Raw genomic sequence first — 22501 nt, 5'->3', positions numbered from 1 at the left:
AGATTGTGGTCATTTTTATCCTTTTTGTTCTGAAAATTCTACTTCTTAAATGAGAGATTTCTGCCGCTGAAGCCAAGCCAGAAGCTTGGAGGAGGCGGCCCTTGGCAGAGAGTCTCTGGATCTGAGTCACACATATTTCAGAAATGTCCGTGGTCAGGCTGTGTACGTGACGAAGTACAAGTGGTGGCTTCTGCCCATCATGCTGTCCATTCCACTCTGGCCTCTATGTTCTGCTGGAGGCGATGTGTGGAGGATACAAGCAAGAAGCAAGGCTAGCAGCCCAGGCTGGCAGGCTCAGACCTGTGGCTCACCTGTGGCCAAAACTAGCTTGGAGTCAAAGGCAGAGAAGATCCAAGATCCAAGTTAGATATGGTCAGAGGGATGGGGTTCCAGTGGGCATTGAATGTGTGAAGGAATTCAAACGAGAGGGAGCACCATGCGACCAGAGTGGATCTGCAACCCAGCTCAAAGTTCAGCAGATTGGCAATTACAGGAGGGAAGGGTTAGTCCTCACTCAAGGGACACCCCTAACACACACACACACACACACACACACACACACACACACACACACACACTCCTTCCTGTTGTTACCACAGTGGTCCAGTCAGGGACTCCAGCCCTCAAGAAGGTCATGAAGCTGGTACCTGGCGCTTATGGGAAGGAAAGGGCTCCACCGTGAATAAAGCATAGCATCAGGGTTCCAGGTTCACTCCCTATGATTCTCTCGTCCTCACAGGAGCATCAAGGCTCTCTCAGCTACTCCAACTCCATCAGAGGCAGAACTCAAGGCCACCCTGGCCGAGTCATCGTGAGGCACAAGGTGCCCCAGGTGAAGTTCACCTGCAAAGTGGACGGCCAGTCTGCCGTGGAAATTGTGCATGGGAGTGATACTCAGAAGGACGGTGTCAGCTACGATGTGTCGATTTCATTCCTCCAGTCGCCTGAATCCCAGAATATGGGGGTTGGAGCTCCTTCCTATACCCATCAGAGGGAAGAGGTCTTCCTGCAGGCCACCCTCCACAGCCACAATCCCAACCTTAGGCTCATTGTGGACACCTGTGTGGCTTCTCCTGACCCCCGTGATTTCACAACTGTCAAGTATGAACTGATTCAGGAAGGGTAAGGAACATAGAAACTCTCCCTAGTTGGTATTAAATATGTATGGTGTTTCTGTGGGGAACCTGTAGTGTCTGACCTAGAGTCCTAAGTCAGAAGGGTGTAGATATCCTACATGTCTCTAGCAGACACTGATCCTGGTGGAGAATACAGCAGCCTAGACCTCATTTAGTACTTTCGTAGCCCACCCCATGTTTTTAGCATAATCCTCTGTAACATGAGGGTCTGGCTTGTTGGGGTTTATGTCCTACCCAGTTCCCCACAACCAGCAAGCCCCAAAGAAAATCACACAGAGGACTCTATAAATTATAAAGCTGATTGGCCCATTAGGTCAGGCTACTTATTAGCTCTTGAAACTTATATTAACCCATTATTCTGATCTACGTTAGCCATGCGGCTCAGTACCTTTTTCAGGGGGGCAGATCACATCCTGCTGCTTCGGTGATCTGGGCAGGAGTGGGAGGAATCAACTTCCTCCTTCCCACAATTTCCTGTTCTCATTGCATCACCTCTACTTCCTGTCTGGTTTTCCCTCCTATATTTCCTGCATGGCCAATCAGCATTTATGATTGACAGAATACAGACAATTCTCTCACACCAATCCTCCCTTCCTTTCTAGTTCCCCTCTCCCAGGACAGATCTTCAGGACTTTGGCTCACACCAATATGTCAATGTGTTTTCCCAAGCTAAGCTCTTAGTTAAACCAACCAGATGTCTTCAAGCTCATTGATTCACCAAGTGACTTGCCAAGTGAGAACCTTGGCAAGTTGTTTGTCTCTGTGGCTCCTTCACGTCTTAGCAGGTCTTATTTCATATCTTTCTCTGGGAACATTACACATGTGTCTATTTTGTCCAGATAACACAAAGGACTACTCCCGCATCTCCCTCCAATTTCATCAAAGTCCACTTGGTGAACCAGTAAGGTCTCTGGTTTTATGTACAGAAGCATGAGTAAGGCATTGCATAGGTCCCCCCAAGTGTGCCACCCCAGCATAGATGACATCAACCTGTGAACGTTGCTGAATGATGTGGATGATGGGGCTCCTTTCAGTTAACCTTCTACCTCTCCTATCCCCACGCTGCTGAGATCACATGAAGGAGGGAGTGGCTGGAATCTGCTGAGGAGTTAATGGCCTTTCCCTTCCCTCCCTATATGAAGGAATGTTAATGGCCTAGTGTGGGGGTCTCCTAAGTATGGATGATCCCAGCTGCTCTGTGTTTGCGTTGGCAGTGGTCATGCCTGGAGGTCAGGGGCTAAACGCTCATGAAGGGAAAACTGGAGGCTAGTTAAGAAGCTTGTTTCCTCAGCGACAGCTTTAGTGTGGTAAGAGCCACAGTAACCTTAGGCCCCTGGGGAACAGTGAGGCACCTGTTGCCAAAAATCAACAGAGGAGCAAGACAGCACCTGCCACAGGTTTCTGGGAGCTGTAGCAAGAGATGCATAAACTAGAGGGCGCTCTAGAGGGAAAAGGTTCTTGCCTTCTGACCCCTCTTATGATCTTATTATTAAGGTGGGAAGTTCAGTTAGATATCAGGATGTCACAGGTAGCACACTGTTCTTCTTACTTTAGGCTTAACCAGTTCCCATTTCTCTAGCCTTTAAATCTTAGGTTGATTGGACATCTTTACAAATTATATGCATTTTAATAGTATAAATCCTCCCCAAGTGTTGCCTTAGCTGCATCCTACAAATTTTGGTAAGTTAGGTATTGTATTATTTACATCTCTATTGCTGTGACAAAACATGGTGACCAAGGCAACTTGTAAAGAAAGAGTTTAATTTGACTTACGGTTTTAGAGGGTTAGGGTCCACGATGGCAGAGGGAAGGGATGGCAGCAGGAGAAGTGGAGAGCTTCCATCTCCATTCAGAAGTAGGAGGCAGACAGAACACAGGAAACGGCACTAGTCTTTTGAAACCTCAAAGCCTACCCCAGTGACACACTTCCTCCAACCAGGCTTCTAAAGAGTTCCACCAACTGGGGACCAAGCATTCAAAAGTGAGCCTCTGTGGGCTCTTCTCAACCACATCACCACAAGCACCATTTTAATTCTTTCAAAATAGTCTTAGATTTCTCTAAGGACGTTTTTGATACAAAAGATGTCTGAAAATATACTGTCTACTTACACATATTTGAGAATTTCCCAGAAAGATTGCTGCCATTAATTTTAAGTTTAATCCCCTTGCTACCTGACGATGTATTTCTATCCTTTTAAGACTATTAAAGTATTTATTATGGGCTGGAATATGGTCTATCCTAATGAACGTTCTACCTGGATTGAGGAGAATGTGCATTGGATAGACTGTTTAATGAATGTCAACAAGATCTAGTAGATTGATAGTGTTCCTCAGGTCACTTATACCCTTACTGAATTCCTCCCTACTGGATATATTGTTGAGAGAGGGATAGTGAAGCATCCAGTTATTACAGCGAGTTTGTCAGTATCTCACTTCAGCTCCCTTTGCTTCCCATATTTTAACGCTCTGCCTGTGGGTGCATTATATTAATGATTATTATATTGGGATAAAGATTGTTTCATACTTCGATTATCTTGGGTGAGGATTTGCTCTTAGAGGATTGACCCTTTCTTTTGTTGTTACAAAGCATCCATCTTGTCCCTGACAGTTCTGTCTGCTCTGAAGTTTGTTCTGAGCAAAGGAGCAGCTGCTGTGCTGCTCTCCCTCCATCTCCATGTCAGTGTCTGTGTATTTACACGGCTATCTTGTAAAGAGCACGTAGCTGGAGGTTTTGTGGATTCTCCTGTAATCTATTCTCTGTCTTTACATTGGTGTAAATATGAACCATTCATATTTAACATTCTTATCCAAGCAGTTGGATTAGAAACCATTCCCCATTCATTATGTTTGTCTTATGTTCTTTCCCTGCCCTATGCCTACCTTTTCTAGCTTCTCTGATTCTTTTGAACTATACATTTCCATAACATTTCATCTCCTCTTAATACACCACTTATGTCACCCTACAGCTTACAATCTACTTTCTTTGGGTAGAGTTGGGAATTGAACTCAGAGCATTGCGAGTGGTAGGTAATTAAGCCCTCATCCACTGACCTGCATTACCAGGCCTGTGATAAACTTTGAAAGAAAATCAAAGTACATTTTTAAATGTAACATTCCACCTTATAATCTTTCTTTGGTAAAATAGGGTAGAGTTAAAAGGCAAGGGTTACAGGCAAAACCTTGACTTGTTTTTCCTATATTTAACAGTTCCTTTCTGTTTATGACCAGGTATAGGGTTTCCATTAACAATGGTGTTGAAACCATAGGTGGTGGTAGCAGTAGTAGCATAGTAGTATAGGAGTATAGTAGTAGTTGTCGCTTCACAAAAGAGAGGGTAGTGGGAAGATCTCCTTTTGGCATTTAGAACCTTAGAAGCCAGCCTGGTTATGTGGGTTGAAGGAAATTTATGTCATGTGTTAGTTAACCTTTTAGGTCTGTGTTTTCCTCCCCGTCAGGTGCATCAAAGACAATTCCTACTCCAACCTCCATACCTCTGGGAAGAACGTGGCCCAGTTCAAGTTCAATGCCTTCAGCTTCCTCAAAAGCTACGATGTGGTCTACCTGCAGTGTAAGGTTGCTGTCTGCCGAACCGGGGACCACTCTTCCCGATGCTCACAAGGCTGTACGAGAAGGGGGAGGAGAGGCACAGGCTCTGCAGAGGCCAGCGAAGAATCAGCTGAATACATCCAAACAGTGGGGCCACTGAAGATCCACAGAGCAGGCCATCAGAGCAAGGCCCCGGTGTAATCTCTCTCGCTGTCATACAAGTGTGTCGGAAAACTGGAAGCAAGGTCTGTTTCTTACCAGGAAGCACTGTTTGGTCACCCAGAAGCCAGACATTGGCAGCACTCTATCCATTGAGATGGGCAGGAGAAGCCAAGGGATTTCTTCTCTGGGGTTTGTCACTAACCAATCCTGAGCACTAACTTCTAAGGCAGTTTGTCTGTTTGTAGGCAAAATAGGAAAATAAAGAATGCTGATTCTGTTATTCTTCACTCTCAAGACCTTGATCATTGTCTTCAAATGTATGAAACATTATAAAAAGCAGAGTTGTATCTCTTTATTCTGTGGGCAATTAAGGATTGTTTTTTAAAATATCTGTTACTTTTGGGAGCTGATAGGTGAGTGGGCCTCTTTCTATTCTTCTGGAAATGTGAGAATTCATTTCCAGATCCTGCCAGCAATCTCGTAAAAAATAAAATAAACCGATTTCTGGGAGCCACTGTTCATTTTCTTTATACTCTTTTAGCAGAACAACTGAACGACACAGTCATTGAGAGCAACCTTCAAAAGGGTTCATTCAGTTGTTTTGTCTTGAAAGAAGCAGACTTCCTTTCTCCTGATTCTTCCCTGAGTTCTGAACTCTGCTCTTAAAGACCTTCCCTGAAGAGCCACTGACTGAATTTGAAATGTGGGAACTACTGGGTCCAAAGAGCCAGGAGCAAATGAGAGTTAATGCTTTTGGCTTCTTTGTTCTGCCAGGAAGAAAGCAGTGTGCAGAGGGAAATGCTTACAAAGCTCTGACCTTAGGAGTCAGAAGATAATGGCTGTATCTATCTAGTGCGTTCTGTCACTGCTGAGTACAGTACCAGCTCCTCCCTCTGTACTAGGAAAGTCACCCAATCTCTACACATCCTGAGGATGCACCTACCTCATCCAGTGGAGGAAATAGAGACTTGAAATATTTCAGACATTTGCTAGATTTAGTGATGATGAAGACAGGGTGTTTGGACCCTAAACCACTACCCTACTTCCCAGTGTAACTTCACCAACACACATTATAGCCAGTCAATCAACAACAACTGACATTACCTGAAATCATATCACTGGCAGGAAATGATGGTGCTGGGCCAGACAGAGAGGCTACGAAAGACAGAAGCAAAGTGAGGGGGTCACCAAACAACGTCTTTTCATCCTTTCTGACCCCACAGGGAAGCTTGCTAATTTGAATTATTTGTTTGGCGAGGAACCAAAGCCAGATGTATCCACTTGCATCTAAGACTGACTTCAAGTCACCACCCGAGATTCTGAATATCTAGATTTATTCTGTCCTGATAATGGATTCTAGAATACAGGTTTCTTTTATTTCATACACTCTGACCACAGGGAGAGTCACCTACATGATGTGTCTGTCTTGCTAGTTGGTTTGGTTTTGTAATTCTTATTTTTAATGTATTAATCAGTAGACCAATTAAAGTCAAGATCCCATGTAGCCTAGGCTGTGTAACTGTTGTATGGGTACACCAGGAACTGAACCTTGATTCTCTGGGAGAGCAGCTAGTGTTCTTAAACATTTAACTATATCCAGGTCCAATCAAATTTTCAAAAACAAATTTCTGATTCTGCCAATGATTTCATTGTCACTGTTTGTGGTGAGAATGGTTCTCATAGGCTCATATGTTTAAAAGATTGGGCCCCTGCTGGTTGAAATGTTTGGGAAGGAACAGGAAGTGTAACTTTGTTGAAGGAGGTATGCCCCTGGAGGCAGGCTTTGAAGTTTGAAAAGCCTAAGAAAACCCTAATTAACTCTATCTGCTTCTGTGTGGATCAAGATGTTAGCTCTCAGCTACTGCACCAGCACCATGCCTACCCACCTGCTGTCATGCTCCTCACCATAGTGGTCATGAACTCTATCCCCTGGAACATGAGCCTCAAATAAATTGCTTTCTTTGGTAAGTTATTTTGGTCAGGGGTGTTTTATCATAGCAATAGAATAGTAACTAAGACACTATCTGTGTTTAAGTGTGGTCTATATGCAGGAAGTGGCCATGACTTTCAGTTTAAGCGGATGAAGTCTAAAGCTTCCTTGTAAAAGAAACTCACATAGTAAAGATTCAGATTAAAGGAAATGAGTAGCAAGAGGGTAGGCTGGGAATAGTGGCCTGGGACTAGCCTAGATTTTCTTCCTGATTTATGTGTGGTGGCGCAGGAAACTCCCAGAACTGGAGAATCATGAACTCATCTGGCTCAGAGTCCAGCTCACCACCAGCAGATGACACCAGCATCCTCATGGTAGCCATAGTTGTGGGAAAACCAGCCACTGTGCAGACATTGCCACAGTCTGGCTTCTGTTCCCATGCATTCTACATCATCCAGGACAATGGGACCAAGGCCCCGCCCAAAATGTGCTCGGCCAATGGCTGCCATGGCTACTATACAACCCAGCTGGCGGCACACCACCTGGGCATCTCTTAGGTCCCAGCTGTCATCACACACTGTGCCCCAGCTGCTGTTGTAGTAGAGCTCCACACGGCCTTCACATGGGTGGCTGCCATTGGCCAGCCTGAGTGCCACATCTGGAAATCAGACAAGCTGGGTCACTGCCCTGAAGCTTCCCATGTTGATGAGCACTTGAAAGTAGGGAGGACACGATCTCTGCCTTGGTTAGCTTTGAGGGCTCAAAAATATTTCCACACAAGTTATCTGGTCACATTCTCCATTCCCACACCGAGTTCCTCCCCACTCATGCAACTCCATGCCCTTTCTTTCTCTCTTTAAAGGACAAAAAAACAAGGAACACACACACACACACACACACACACACACACACACAAACCCACAAGAATGTAACTCAATATACACAAACAAAAGACCAATAAGCCAAAAAAATTAAACAAAGCAATTTGAGACAAAAAAATCTACAAAAATACCATTAAATTCATTTTCTTTTGATTTGTTCACATTTTAATTCAATAAATCTTTGCAGTGTGTGCTATAAACTCATGGAATAAAATTTAAGTGATAATGATGGCTCATGGCAGGAAGGAGAATCTCCCATCCCCACTGATCCCTCTTCTTTATCCCTCTTCCCAGAAGCGGTTCTTTTTCCTTCCATAGGATGCTTGCACAAAGGTGGTGGGAGATGTGACAACTGTCCACTGCTTTCTTGCATCTCATTCTGTAGCAATAGTCACTTAGTCTGTGACAGTGACATGTGGCTGTACCAAAAATCTGTTTAGCAGATCTGCTGATGGGCAAGTAGATTAATCCCAATCTACTGTCTCCGTGTGAAAACTGAAGCCTTTTGATCAACATTCCTAGGCACTTCAAGGTTCATCTCATTTGGGAGAATTATTGCTTTTTTATGTTTTATATAATATTTATACATGCTTGTACTGTGTGCATCCAGACTGGCCCAGTTCCTTCCCTTCAGTTCCTCCACTAACTCCCGTCCCACTTTCCCCACAACTTCACAGGCTCTCTTCTTTTAAATTTTATTTAATTTTACCTATTTTTTTTATTTTGAGACAGGTCTTACAGTGTAGCCCATCTGGTCTTGAACTCACAGAGATCTGCCTGCTTTTGCCTCTTAGATGCCAGGATAAAAGGCATATGCCAACACACCCATTCTTATTTTAAATTTGCTACCTATTGAATCCATTTTGTGCTTTCTGTGTGCGCATGGGTATGGGACCTTCTACAGGAGCCTGGGTAATCTCTCAGTGCCTGCATCCTGGAAGAAAATCGCTCTCACTCTCCCAGTAACTACTAATTGCCAACAGCTTATCAGAAAGGGGCAGTACTTTGTAAGTCCCTCACTCATGCATGTTGGGACTGTGGCTGACTTGATATTATTGGTCTTGTACATGAAGTTTCCTCTGTTAGGAGCTCATGTGTGCTACTACATTGTTGTGTCCTGCAAAGAGGGAGTAAAATTGATGTGAACAAAGGCAAGTAATGATAACTGTATAGGCAGAAAATATTTACTCACTTGACCACTTCAAAGGTGAGTCTGATGTGAGCGCTGCTATCCACTCGTATGTTCCAGGCACACAACACATTGGTGGAATATTTTTTAGGATACCAAGGACTGGAGAAGGAGCCTGAACTATTTATGAGCAAACCACCAAACTGGAAATTTTCATCTGTAAAAAAGTGAGAAAATTCCATGAGGCGACATGGTGCTTTTTGTTTTGTTTTTTAGTGAGGTGAAAAGGAGACACAAGAAACCAGATGTAAAAAAAGAAGCGGAGTGTAGGGGGTGCACACCTATAACCCCAGCACTGAGACTGGATCTCAAATGTGAAGTGGGTATGAGCTGTAGAGTCTGAAGAAAAACAGCTGTACCAACAAAGAGATGTAAGGGAGACTTAGGCTACAACTGCTTTCCTTTTTGTTTGATGTCTTTTTATTGGGGTGTGACTGTGTGTGTATGTGTGTGTGCACACACACATGTGCAAATACACATACAAGTGTGTGAGTACACAGCCTGTGGAGAACAGAAGGCATTGGATCCCTTGGAACTGGGTTACAAGAAGTTCTCAGCTGCCTGATGCAGGTGTTGAGAACACAACTGAGGACCTTTGCAAGAACAGCAAGTACTCTTAAATGATGAGCCAGAAAAAACTCAAGGCCAGACCTAGGAATGGAAAAATAGGTGCTTCTAAGATGTTTCATTGTCCTCATATGATAGGGTCATCTGCAGGTTGAAAAAAATGTTCTCCATGTAGGACCCTATGAGGGGCCCTGTGACCTGATCCCTAAAATTGTATTACTTTATGAGTATTGAAGAGCTGTTGATGCCTGTTAAATCTTTTTGTTGGCACATTACTCCTTTATTAGAAATTGTAAATGAGAAATTATTTCAACACCTGAAGACCAAATTACAACAGAAGATTCCATAGGCTCAAGATTTTGAGACATTCTGGCAAGAGTTCTATGTAGCATATATTCTGTCTGCGTCATAGCAACATTATTTTTCTTAAAATGGTAACTGGACAGACATCATTTCCACAATCTCCTACATAAACAATCCTGCAACCTCACCTCCTTCTGTAGCTGTTTGTCTATAAATTCTAGGAAAACTGCATTTTTACAAAGGTTCTTCAGAAACCTATTGCAAGAATGAGCATGGCAATTTTTAACTGTGAGATGACCACTGTTATCAAAAGCTGCTGGATTAGTAAACACGTTATCAAAGACATCATGAAAATCAGCAGCTTCTAAAACCCAACCTGTGAAGACTGAGTTTGAATCCAAAATAATGATGCAATCAATTGTATCCTTATTCATCCCTAGAAAGTATCGGCGAATCAATCCCACACCAGTTATGTTTTAAGGGGTTATCTATTTTAGGGGGAAAAACTTACATACACCATAAACCGTCAGAAAGGGAGCCTAGTCGCAGGAGCCAGGAGCAGGAGCCAGGAGCAAGCACCGGAACCAAGAGCCGGAACCAAGAGAGCCTGATCCGGATCTGCTTCTCTTTTTAAAAGAGAAATATACCACGCCCCAGTGGGTTGGCATTTCAGCAGCTATTGGCTGACGGAGCGGAAGTCGCTCCCCGCTGCACTGTGGGCTCGTATTTCAGCAACTATTGGTTGAGGCAGCGCAAGTTACTCCCACAACAAGAAAGCTGAAAAGCTCTACCATCCCGGAAGTGAAAGGCATTGATGTCAGCTCTTCTCATTTCATCCTCTTTCACCCCTTTTTCTCCCAAATACTTAAAGGCTCTACCCATTAATTTCGTCTAGAACCCCTTCTGGTAAGAATCTTGCATTTCCGTAGGAATTTTTTTGTCTGGAGCACACTGTACAATCCGGGTGTCACTATTGTCATCTATGATTGTATTGTCGAAGTAGTACACCAACAAAACTTTCATGGTTCCAGTAAAAGATTTGGGTTACCCTAAGATGGCACTTGCAGTCCAATTAATACTATTTCAGCATAGAATTTAAGTCATTAAAATTTTTAATTTGCCAGCTGTCTTTAAACAATTTGGTGCGGGAGAATTATCTGTATTTTGTCAATCATGTATTTTAATAAAACGCTGATTGGCCAGGCAGGAAGTATAGGCGGGTCAACCAGACAGGAAGTAGAGGCAGAGTAATGAGAATAGGATAAGGCTAGGGAGGAGAAAGGTTCCTCAGCCACTCCTGCACAGACCACCGAAGAGGCAGCATGTAACATGTCCAGCTGAGAAAGGTATGGAGCCATTATGGCTAACATAGATGAGAATAATGGGTTAATATAAGTTATAAGAGTTAAAAAGAAGCCTGACCTAATGGGCCAATCAGTTTATAACCTTATGGAGTCCTGTGTGTAATTTCTCTTTGGGATTTGCCAGCTGTTGGGGTACCGGGCGGGACAGAAGCCCCAACAAGCTGGCCCTCATGTTACAACAATTATTCTATTTCTGTATGCAGCGAAATTGTTCTGATGTACAGCAAAGGAATGGAGACTTCTTAACTCCAGCATTGTTACAGTGGAATATCTGATAGAAAACCACAGCCCGAGAGGAGCAGTGTGGGAGCTCATACCAAGCCTTACTTTCGACTGGCACACTGGCTAGCTCCTCAATTGTGCAGTGGAGGCAGAAGGGGACACCGGACTGGCGGAATGAAGGGCTCATCACTGACCTACGCCAGGGTCACAGCCAGCAGTCTTTCCAGCTCAGTGGTACAGTGTTTTCAGGGCAGCTTGGAGTCTTGGATTCTATCCCCAGTGGCTCAAAAATGAGAAGTAAATGCCTGTTTGTGCGTTAAAGAAAACTCAAGCTTAACCAGAAATAGTCAACATAGTTACATAGCTAGGGGCTCCAAATGGGGCAGGCCAAATGAGGCAATTCTCCAGCTGCAGCCAAGCGAGCATTCTCTTTGCTTTACTTCTGTGTGTCCAGGAGGGCTTTCCTCTGCAGCTCCTTAGTGTAGCTCTGGGATCAGTTACCTCATTCATGAATCCTTGTTTGCCAAATCAATTAAAAAATCACTGTGCCTCAATTTTCTCATTCTGAAACATTATTACCCCAGAAGACAGAAATAGTTGGTAAGAATGAAATGGCAAATTTTAAATATGGTATAATTCAGAAATACCACCTCTCCCTTTTGAGAGAGGGTCTCTTGCTGGCCTGGAGCTCAAGGATAGACAGACTTGCCAGTCACTGGGGATCAGCTGTCTCTACCTCCCCTGAAATGGGGTTATAAGTACTTATTACCACATTAAGCTTTTTTTGTTTGTTTTCTGAGACAGGGTTTCTCTGTAGCATTAGAGCCTGACCTGGAACTAGCTCTTGTAGACCAGGTATGCCTCGAACTCACAGAGATCTGCTTGCCTCTGTCTCCTGAGTGCTGGGATTAAAGGCGTGCACAACTTAGGCATTTTTCTATGGGTTCTGAGGACTGAATTTAGATACTCTTGCTTGCCAGAAAATCACTTTACTGACTGATCTATCTCTCCAGCCACCATATATAGACACAATTTTGCCACTTAAATCTGAAGCAAAGTTTTGTAGGAATTTTGAAAGAAGAACAAATAAACCTCAACATAAATCAGGGATTCTTGAAGGCCTTTGCAAATAAAAAAAATGAATAGCCCAAAAAACAAGATGTAAACAATATATTTTGACTTAAAGCCATCAAACTCCAAAATCATCAGTTTTCTCCCTGTTCTGTGTTAGCCTCCGCACATTTCTGTGGATACCCAGGCCCGATCCAGGCACGCGCTTTCCTGAACTCGGGTCCACAAGAATGGACAATTGTCCTAAGGATTTAAATAGACACAGACACAAGAGACCTGCTCATTCACCAAAGAGTAAATGGCCACTTTATTAAACTCAAGTCAGGTATTTATACCAGTGGGTAAGAGGGCAAAAGGGCACAGCCCCCTCCCATCAGGAGCAATGGAATAGGATGACAGGTGCCTCAGGCAGAAGCAGCTGGGGGAGCCAGGTATGGCAGGCGTATAGGGCCCTCAGCTGGAACCTTGTTTACAGGTGGAATCACCATAACAAAAGAGAACCAAGTTCTTTCTAAACTATACCCTCAAGCCAGTGCTAGTGCAGAATCTCCAGGGAGCCAGAGGTCAAACGGCCCTGCTAATCGCCAGGAAGAAAAGGGAAAAAGACCTGTATACCTACAGCTCTGGGCAATATATTAAACTACTCCATGACTGACATGCTTTAAAATTGTAGCAGGGATTTATGCTATAATAATTCTGTAGATTGCAGGAGATTTGGGGAATTACAACTGCCTGGAGCAGTGAGAGTGGGGCATGCTCCATGTCACTGCCCACACTGTTTACACCTATAAAGGTAGTAGGTACTCAGATTGTTGTCTGCTCTGGTTAATGAATGCAGAAAGAAGGAAATGCAGAGGTCTGTGACACGCTGAGACAAAGTCAGGAAGAGAGAATGTCCCCAATGACAGTATAGAAAGATGAAACCATGATTTCATAGTATCTGAAAAGGGTGCTTTTTTTTTCATTAAGAAGTTACCTGTATGAATATGTGCATGTATATGTGGTTGGCCTTCTGCCTCTAAAGAGTCAACTAAGCGTGACTCAAAAATATTTGACATATTACTGTGTGCTGAGCACGTGCAGGCTCTTTCTTGTCACCGTTCCAGAAACAATACAGTGGCAGCACTGACTTGGCAAAGACAAGGTGACAGTTATTGTAATGGGCAGAACAGACACAGCCGTGTTTGTAATGGCCTGCCCCATAATGGGCTGCATAGACACAGTGAATTTTATGGTGGCATGACTTATATGGATGGATCTTTGGTACTGGCTAATCAATCATGCTATTTTCCAGGTATGAAATAGATAAGAAGCCTACTGAATTGGTTGATCTATATCAGTGGAAAAATTTTTTAAAAAATAACGACTCCTCTGGGCCATGGCAAAGGGAATCAGGGCTGTAAACCAATTTCCATGCTTGAGCCAGTGTGCAGACCCCTTGAATGAATGAACTGTCAGGTTCTCCCGAGGAAGGGGGAACCTAAGAGTTTTATTGTTAGCCTTTCTCCAGTCTTTCTCCCTCCCATAGAGACATATGGACGCTTATAAGGGTAACCGTACCGTGGGGGAAACAATTCAAACTTTCTGGGGTCTATTGGACACTGGATCGGAATTGACACTAATCTGGGGGACCCCTAGAAACATTGTGGCCCTCCAGTTAAAGAGGGAGATTTTGGAGGTCAGTTGTTTAATGGAGTCTGGCTCACAGGAGGCCCAGGTTGTCTCAGAACTCATCCTGTGGTTTTTTTTCCTAGTTCCATAATGTGTAATTGGGATAGATATACTTGGAAGTAGGCCAAATTCTTACATTGCTTCCGTGACCTGTGACAGTATCATACCCCTGGAGGGATTGCAGAACTTAGTGTCACCATCAAGGACTTGAAAGATACAGGGGTGATGGTTCCGACCACATCTCCCTGTAACTCTGTCTTGCCAGTGCAGAAGACAGATGGATCATGGAGAATGACAGTTGACTACTGAAAATTCAATCATGTTGTGACTCCAACTGCAGCTGCTGTACCAGATGTGGTAGCCTCACTTAAGCATTAATACATCTTCTGGTACATGGCATGAAGCTAGTGATCAACCAAACGCCTTTTTCCGGAACCTATACAGAAGGACTAACAGGAACAATTTTTCAACTGGCAAGACCAGCAATACCTTTACAGTTTTACCTCATATTACCTGCCCAGCACTGGGTCATAACTTAATTAAAAGGGATCTTGACAATCTGTTTCTCCCACAAAATATCACAATGGTATACTATATTGACAACATTACGCTGATTGGATCCAGTGAACAGGAGATGGCAATCACTTTGGACTTGTTGGTAACACACATCCATTAGAGGATGGGAAGTACAGCCCAAATTCAAGAACCTTCTACCTCAGTGCCAGTTTTAGGAGTTCAGTGGTATGGGACATCTAAGGGGAAGGGCGAGTTACTGAATTTGGCCCCTACCACCAAGACATGACTAGGACCTGCTTCACTAATGGTTCAGCGTGTTATGCAGGCACCACTCACAAGTGGGCAGCTGTGGCATTTCAACTCCTTTTTGTGACAACCCTGAAAGATACCAGCAAAGGAAAATCTTCACCGTAGGCAGAACTTTGGGCTGTAAGTGAAGACATATTTGATAGGTACGCTAAGATAACCAGACCAGCTCAAAACAACAGTTATAATAATTGAAAACGAGAAAACTCACGCTATCATTCATCTACCTGGGCTCCAGGTGGCCACACCCTAGCCAGATGTGATTGGCTGAGCTTCCTTATCATTGGGCAGTACACACCATCATATATTTTGTTTGATAAGAGAAATGGCTACTGATTCATGGCTGTAGCTATTGTGTTGACTTTATTGTCAGGGACTTAGAAGTAGCCTGATTGGAAAATTGGTGTGAAAGACATCTGGGGAAGAAGCATTTGTGTAGATCTTTCCAGATGGACAAAGAATTCAAAGATACTTGTGTCTCATGTAAAAGCTCATCAGATGGTTCAGTTATGGAAGAGTTCAGTTATCAAATAGGATGACCCATTCTGTGGACAGTCAGCCTCTTCCCTAGCCATCCCTGTCTCTGAGCATTGGGTACATGAACACAGTGACCAGGGTGGCAGCAATAGAAGATGTGCGAGGGGCTTGATAACATGGACTTCTACTCACCAGGGCTGAGTGCCAGATCTGCCAAGAACATAGACTACCACTGATTCAATGTGGCATCATTCCCTGGGGTGATCAGTCAGCTATCTGGTGGCAGGTTGACTACATTGGAGTGCTTCCTCCATGGAAAGGAGGTTTTGTCCTTACCGTTGTAGATACTGATGTTGGTTATGGATTTGCCTTTCTTCCATGTACCCCTTCTGCCAAAATCACCATCTGTGTACTTACAGAATGCCTTCTTTGCCATCATGGAATGCCACACAGTATTGCTTCTGACCCAGGAACATATTTCACAACCAGAGAAGTGTGATAGTAGGCCCCCTGTCCTGAAGCAGTTGCCCTGACAGACAGATGGAATGGTCTTTAGAAGACACTACTGCATAGTCAATTAGGTGGCAGTAGTCTGAAGGGCTGGGGTAGAGTTGTCCACAAAGGGTCTATGCTTTGACTTGGCATCCAGTATGTGGAATGTGCTCTCCTAGCTGGAATGCATGGGTGCAGGAATCAAAGGGTAAGAAAAGGAAGGTTCCACTTACTGTTGCCCCTAGTGGCCCACTAGGAACCTTTTTGCTTCCAGTTCCCATGACCTTAAGTTCTTCTGGCCTAGAAGTTTTGGTTTGGGGGTGGCGGGGGAGCACTCCTGCCAGGAGATAACAACAAACATTCCCTTAGACTGAAACTCAGGGCTTCCACCTGGCCACTTTGGGCTTCCAATGCCCTTGAACCAAAGGCATAACAGTATTAGGAATAGTGATTGATGAAGATTATTGTGGAGAAATTGGATTCCTCTCCACATTGAAGGTAAGAAAAATTATGTCTGAAGTGTAAGTCTTTAAATGCCCTGCAATTAAAGTCAATGGGAAGCTACAGCCTAATCCAGGCAGGGAAACAAAGGACACAGACCCATCAGGAATGAAAATATGAATTATAATCGACATGAATGTTTCTGTAATATTAAGAATCTGTCTGTACAAGTATTTGTGTTTTCCTTCCTTAATTTCTTATCAGGTACTGTAGCATCAATCAAGAGAATACCACTGGTTATTATGTTTAAACTTGAGATACTGAAAGAATATCCTTCAAGGGATATTACCTCTTATTCTAAAATGTATAATACATCTGCAGTTGTATGAGGGATAGTTATATCACATTTCATGTAATTATGACCTGGTTAAATATAGAATGTGTTGTAATTGTATATGGGTATTTATATCAGATTGGGTGTAATTATGACCTGGTTACTGTTTTCATTTGGGAATCAAGGATGATTTAAGGAGATATAAATTTGTGTCAAGTTGAGAAGGGGTTAGACTTATGATGACTATTCTTGGTAGTCAACTTGACTACATCTGGAATTCATTAAAATCCAAGCAGGTGTGAGGGATTTTTTTCTTAAACCATTTGAAGTAGGAAGACTCACTTTTCATCTGGGCCCCACTATCTAATGGTAGCCATAAAAGGACACGAAGGAAGGAATTTTGCCCTTTGCTCTTCACCCTCCTACCTCCCTTCCACTGTTTCTGGCAGGTCCGTTCCTTCACTGGCATTAGAGCCTGTGTTTACTTGTGGGTGGCAGGGGTCCCAGACTGAGCACAGCTGTCATCTCCCTCTGCTCCCTGACCGCTGATGTTGTGGCCTTCTTCTGTGTGACACGTGTGACACATGCTCCTGCCACCATCTCATCCCAGGGGACTGTGCCCTGAGACTGTGAAGGCAGAAAAACCCTCGCTTCCCTTTTCAGTGTCAGGAATTTGGTCTCACATCGAGAAAAGCAACCGGTGTGCATTTGAATTTGACAACTTTGAGACAGCCTTGCCAGGCTGACACTCAGAATTCAGGCTTAATCAACCCCAAAGTGTTTTCTGTTAGTATATACTTAGTGATAAGATTTTTATGGTCCTTTATAACATTTAATAAATGGAATTTAGAAATATGTTCTCAATAGTAAAGTTTGGGTCAAGTAAATTATGACACATCCATGTAGAATTATTAGATGACTGTTAATATTTTTGAGGACCAGTGTGTGTGTCTGTGAGACTGTGAGTGCCAGTGTGTATGTCTCTATGTCTGAATGTGTTTCTTGTACATTTTCCTTGGCTCCTCATTTTCGGTTTACTTGTTTGTTTTGATCCATTTGATTTTCTTTGTGCTTATTTTATTTTATTTAATTTAGATTCCTGTTTGTTTTCTAATGAAGGAGAACAAGAAAGAGTATGGACTTCAGAGGGTGGGAATTTTGAGAGGTCTGGAGGAGTTGGGCAATTTGAAGCATAATCAGAATAGATTATATGGAAAAATCTATTTTCAAATTAAAAAGTAAAGTTTTAACTACACTACAGTTTTAAAAAATGTAAGTAAGAAACAATAAAAAGGAATCCCATGTAACAAAATTCAATCAGAATTTAGCCCTGAAAAAGTCATCTCAGAAGAATAATTTTTCCCTTTGGGCTTGGGAAGTTTCAGTCTTAAACATAATTTTAAAATACTTGTAAAGTTTAGGCATTTCGCAAAATGATATCTCATCTTCAAAATTGCATACATGTCCCTTTCTTTTGTTCTACTCCAATTCTCCTGCTTACATCGCAACATAGTCATACAGGCTCAAGCCTCATAATGAGTAAACATGTTCGAAAAAAGAACCTTCATAACGATCAACACCACCATGTGAAGGTAAAAGATTATTTTTATTATTGTGCATTTATACAAAGGACATAAAAACCATTTAGAGAGTAAATAAGGGTATAAACATAACAGAAATTAATTCGAAAAGATAAAATATTCTATTAAAAAAGAAATAGTGATTGTGAAGATTTGCGGCTTCTCCCCAGCCATGTCAGAGTTCTTTGTTGGTGCCAGAAAAGCAAGTTGGCAGGGTGTCAGAATCTGTATAGATGCTATAATCATCACATCCCTCGAGAATACTAGAAGACTCCGCAGTAATGAGTTTGGCCCGGATGATCTTTTCTTGAGAGACCTTATGTGAATTAATACAGCTTTCGACATCTCCCCAATTTGCGAATCTTAAGAAAAGACACACACAAAATGAGTTTAGAATTTTCCTTTTCAGTGAGCTTCTACAATCATGAGGGCTGTATGGGAAGTCCATGGCTGAAGCCCATCACACATGTGACACCAGCCTTGGGGTGAAGCTCTCTGCTCCTTCCCTATCTTTTCCTCTCCTGCAGTTGCTATGCATGTGAACCCAGGTGGCCACTTCAAGCAAGGGAGAGGGACTTGCACCCCAGTGGCTGCTACAGGCCCCTGGGATGTGGGCTTCTCTCCCAGTCTTCAAACATCTCTCCTCTGACTTCCAGCCCTGTCAGCTGTCCTCTGTGGAGTCTCTATTCTCTTGACCCACTTCACTTTTCCCACAGCCATTGACAATGAACGAGGGGACATGTGAGCTCCCCAGTGAGTGGGAAGAGGTCGTTATGGCCACACTCTGTGTGAGTAGAGACAGCTCCTCCCCATGGCATCCTCTGTGTATTCCCCAGTCTACAGCGCCAGAGAGGGAAAGGGGAATCAGCCTGGGTCCTGTTATATACTGAAGGCGCACTCCCTGGGGACAGAAAGGAATGCTGGCACACACCTGCACTGGCACACACACACACACACACACACACACACACACACACACACACACACAGACTGTCCAGGCCTAGAACAGTGGATTTGTAAGCTCTTGGCCTCAAGCTAGAAGGAAAACCCTGAAGTTTCTGTACCCATCTGTCCCCGTCCTCTCAGACCTGACAGTGGCCCTTGATTTTCCCCTACTAGTGGCCACTGGAGTAAGAAATGACCCTGCTCCAGCAGAGAAACCAGTGTCCCATTGCAGAAGTGTTCTTCACGCCTACTAACGCGACTTACTTGACTTCCTTGGCAGCTCTCAAGACAAGAAAATAGGCAGTGATTAACAGCATAACTGTACCAGTCATCATACCGCTAAACACGGCGATGATAATCTTCGTATTCAGGTCTAACATCGTTCACACCTGGAAGAGAAGATCAGGTAGCAGAGGTGGCTTCACCCACAAATTCCGCAGCCACTTGGCCACTGCTGCCCCATGTTCCATCCCGCAGTGAAGAAGAAAGAAACCAACCATGGATCTTCATATGTGTAAGTAGAAGGAACTCTGTCCAGGGAGGTCCACACTGACCTCAGGTGGGTAAGAGTTTATTTGTGGTTGAAAAGGGATTTGAGCCAGGCGGTAGTGGCGCATGACTTTAATCCCAGCATCCGGTAGGCAGAGGCAGGCGGATCTCTGAGATTAAGGCCAGCCTTGTCTACAGAGCAAGTTCCAGGACTGGCTTGAAGCTACACAGAGAAACCCTGTCTCGAAAAACAAAAAATAAAACAAAACCACAACAACAAAAAGACTTGATTGTAAAATCCATAGATCAGGAACTGAGGACGACAGTAGGAAGTAATTACTTTTCACAGGGAGTAAGGGACCCTGAGCGAATGAAAAGCCTGCACTGGAGCTTCCCAACCTTCTAAACCGTGCTTACTGAATCGGAAATTACTCCACCAAGTACACTGGGGAGACCTGTTTTAAGGACTGAGGGAAGGACACTTCAAAATGCTATTGCCCAAAACTGCTGAGGAAAAAAAAACTATTTTGAAAGCAGTGTTTTTTTTTGAGGGGTGGAGACCCCACAAAGAGACAAAGTAGCTTATGCTATCTCAGAGTTAAAAAGATTCTGAAGGTGTCCAGTCAACCCCTTGCTGACGCTGAAACAGGCTGGCTCCGACCATAAACCAGCTTTCTCAGGAGTTTCCTGTGCCTCATTCTGTCTTCTAGCAGACTATGTGTCTCCCTGCTAAACACTTAACCCTCCTACCAAGTTCCCTTTCCTGGACTTAGTCTAAGATATAAAACTGGCGCAGCAAACCCAGAGACAACAGAAAAGAGTCTGACTACAAAGCATACTTACTGAATCAAGCCGTCTAGCACTGAATTAACGACAATTATTTAAAGCACGTACATGCATGTGCGTGCACACACCTCAAAATACAAGGAAACAGTTTCTGAAATAGGATGCTTCAGAAACCTGCAGTTTCTCAAATCAGTGACTTGAGAAAAGGATCCAAACAACTCTTTTTGAGCAGTTCAGAGACAGACCAACGTACTCCAACGAGGGAGGGCTAAGGTCTGCCAGGGCTGCTAGAAATTACCACCAGCTCCAAGCCACCCTCTGTGACATCAGCTTACAGCCCCCTTCATCACAATACTGAATTCTGTCCCACCTCTAGGCAAATTTTAGCTTCAAGAAATATATTTTGTATCATTTAAAGTCTAACAGTTGAGAGTCTGCCAATCAGAACCTGGTCAACTGTTTCAATTATTTAAACAGAATCATGGATTGAGGTTTTAAACACCCTTGACATTATAAGCTACAGGTGTTTGGCTGTGTTCAGTTGTCCAGTGAAATGAGGTGAAGCTATTCACTAGGATTCAAGCACACACTCAGGACACCGGCAGTGTCTCACACCTCGTGGTTAAATAACTGCAAAACAAGGAAGTTAAAGAGAATCCCTATTTGAGTCAGGTTTCTATTGTATGATTTTTTTTCTTGTCATTTTTTTTTCAGGCTCCATCTTTTTATAGTTTAAAATATAAAATAACCTAAGAGAAAAATCCGTCCCTCTTACTGAGATTACTCTTTTTTGAGGCTTTTTTCAGAAGCCAGATTTCTTACCAGGAACAGAAATATTTCTCTGATAAGCAGGTTCAGTTTTTAGTTGAATCAAGTTACTTGCGTCCCTTCCTTTTGAGTCTAACGTTACACCTGTCACCTAGGATTACAGATATTAAAGTATGCATCTCGACGAAGTAAAAATTATATGAAGTTTATGAAATACATATATATGTATATACATACATAATTTTAAAATATTAAAAATTCAAGACCATGTCTGAGACTCACGGCACCCTTTTAATTTCCAACCCTGTAAACTTAAACATATATTTACAGTTCCAACATAAAATGGCAAAGAATATACATCTTTCCCACTTTCAGACTGGGCATCCAGGTGGTCACAACTCTGCAGCTAGCCCGCCCCTATCTCCAGGACATATAGTAATGACCATTTTAGGGTCTTACTGCTGCTGGTGAGCTGTGGTTCTCTATTAACCTCTCTGTGTGGGTGGGCTGGCTTTCTGTTCTGACTTCAGTGGAACACTCCTCCACTGCTGGTGTGAGTGCAAACATGTACAGCCACTTTGGAAACCAATGTGGTGGTTTCTCACAACATTGAGAATCAATGTATCTCAAGACCCAGCAATACCACTTTGGGGCATATACTCAAAGCATTCACACTAATATCACAAAGACATTTGCTCAACTGTGTTCATAGCAACACTAATCATAATAGCCAGAACTTAGAAACAACCTAGTTGCCCCTCAATCGAAGAATGGATAAAGAAAATGTGTAATATTTACACAATAGAGTACTGCTCAGTGGTAAAAATCAATAACATCTTGAAAGTTGCATGCAAATGGATGAAATTAGAAAAAAACTATTCTGAGTGTGATACCCAGACCCAGAAAACAAACACAGCATGCACTCACTCAGAAGTGGATATTAGACATAAAGCAAAGAATAAACAGTCTCTAGTCCATGATTCCAGAGAAATTAGGTAACAAGTAGAACCCTAAGAGAGACACACATGGATGCCCATGGGAAGGGGAAATAGACATGATCTCCTGAAAATATTGGGAGTATGAGGAAGGAGAAGGGAACTTTAATTTTTATTAACCTAGCCCTCATCCCTCCTTTCCCTTATTCACCTGCCCCCATCCCTGCCCTCAACTCCCCAACCCTCCCCCCACTTTATTATCTACCATGTGTTCTACCATTGCCTGCCTCCGTTGGGCTGCTTCCCCTATCCTCTCTCATCGGCCCTTTCTGACTTCCTGACCTCAATGTAAACTTGCAATTTAACACACAAATCTAAATATTCAAAGCT

General features: G+C 43.2%; 1 protein-coding gene and 1 pseudogene across 1 annotated transcript in view; one reads left to right on the top strand and one right to left on the bottom strand.

The window, feature by feature from the left end:
* Positions 1-5335, top strand: part of LOC125413694 (scavenger receptor cysteine-rich domain-containing protein DMBT1) — a 104791-nt gene extending 99456 nt beyond the window's left edge. Inside the window, exons 71-72 of the mRNA XM_087908694.1 lie at positions 740-1122; positions 4592-5335. Coding sequence (XP_087764820.1) covers positions 740-1122; positions 4592-4883 — 675 coding nt within the window. The 3' untranslated portion in view covers positions 4884-5335. The remainder of the gene's footprint in view (positions 1-739; positions 1123-4591) is intronic.
* Positions 5336-9683: 4348 nt separating this feature from the next.
* On the bottom strand, positions 9684-10737 carry LOC125417219 (pyridoxal phosphate phosphatase PHOSPHO2-like; annotated as a pseudogene).
* Positions 10738-22501: the final 11764 nt, after the last annotated feature.

Source organism: Myodes glareolus, chromosome 7 (genome assembly GCF_982192425.1).
Source record: "Myodes glareolus chromosome 7, mMyoGla1.1, whole genome shotgun sequence".
Lineage (NCBI taxonomy): Eukaryota > Metazoa > Chordata > Mammalia > Rodentia > Cricetidae > Myodes > Myodes glareolus.
Note: the sequence above shows the minus strand (reverse complement) of the source record. Positions and strands in the feature narration are given on the sequence as shown.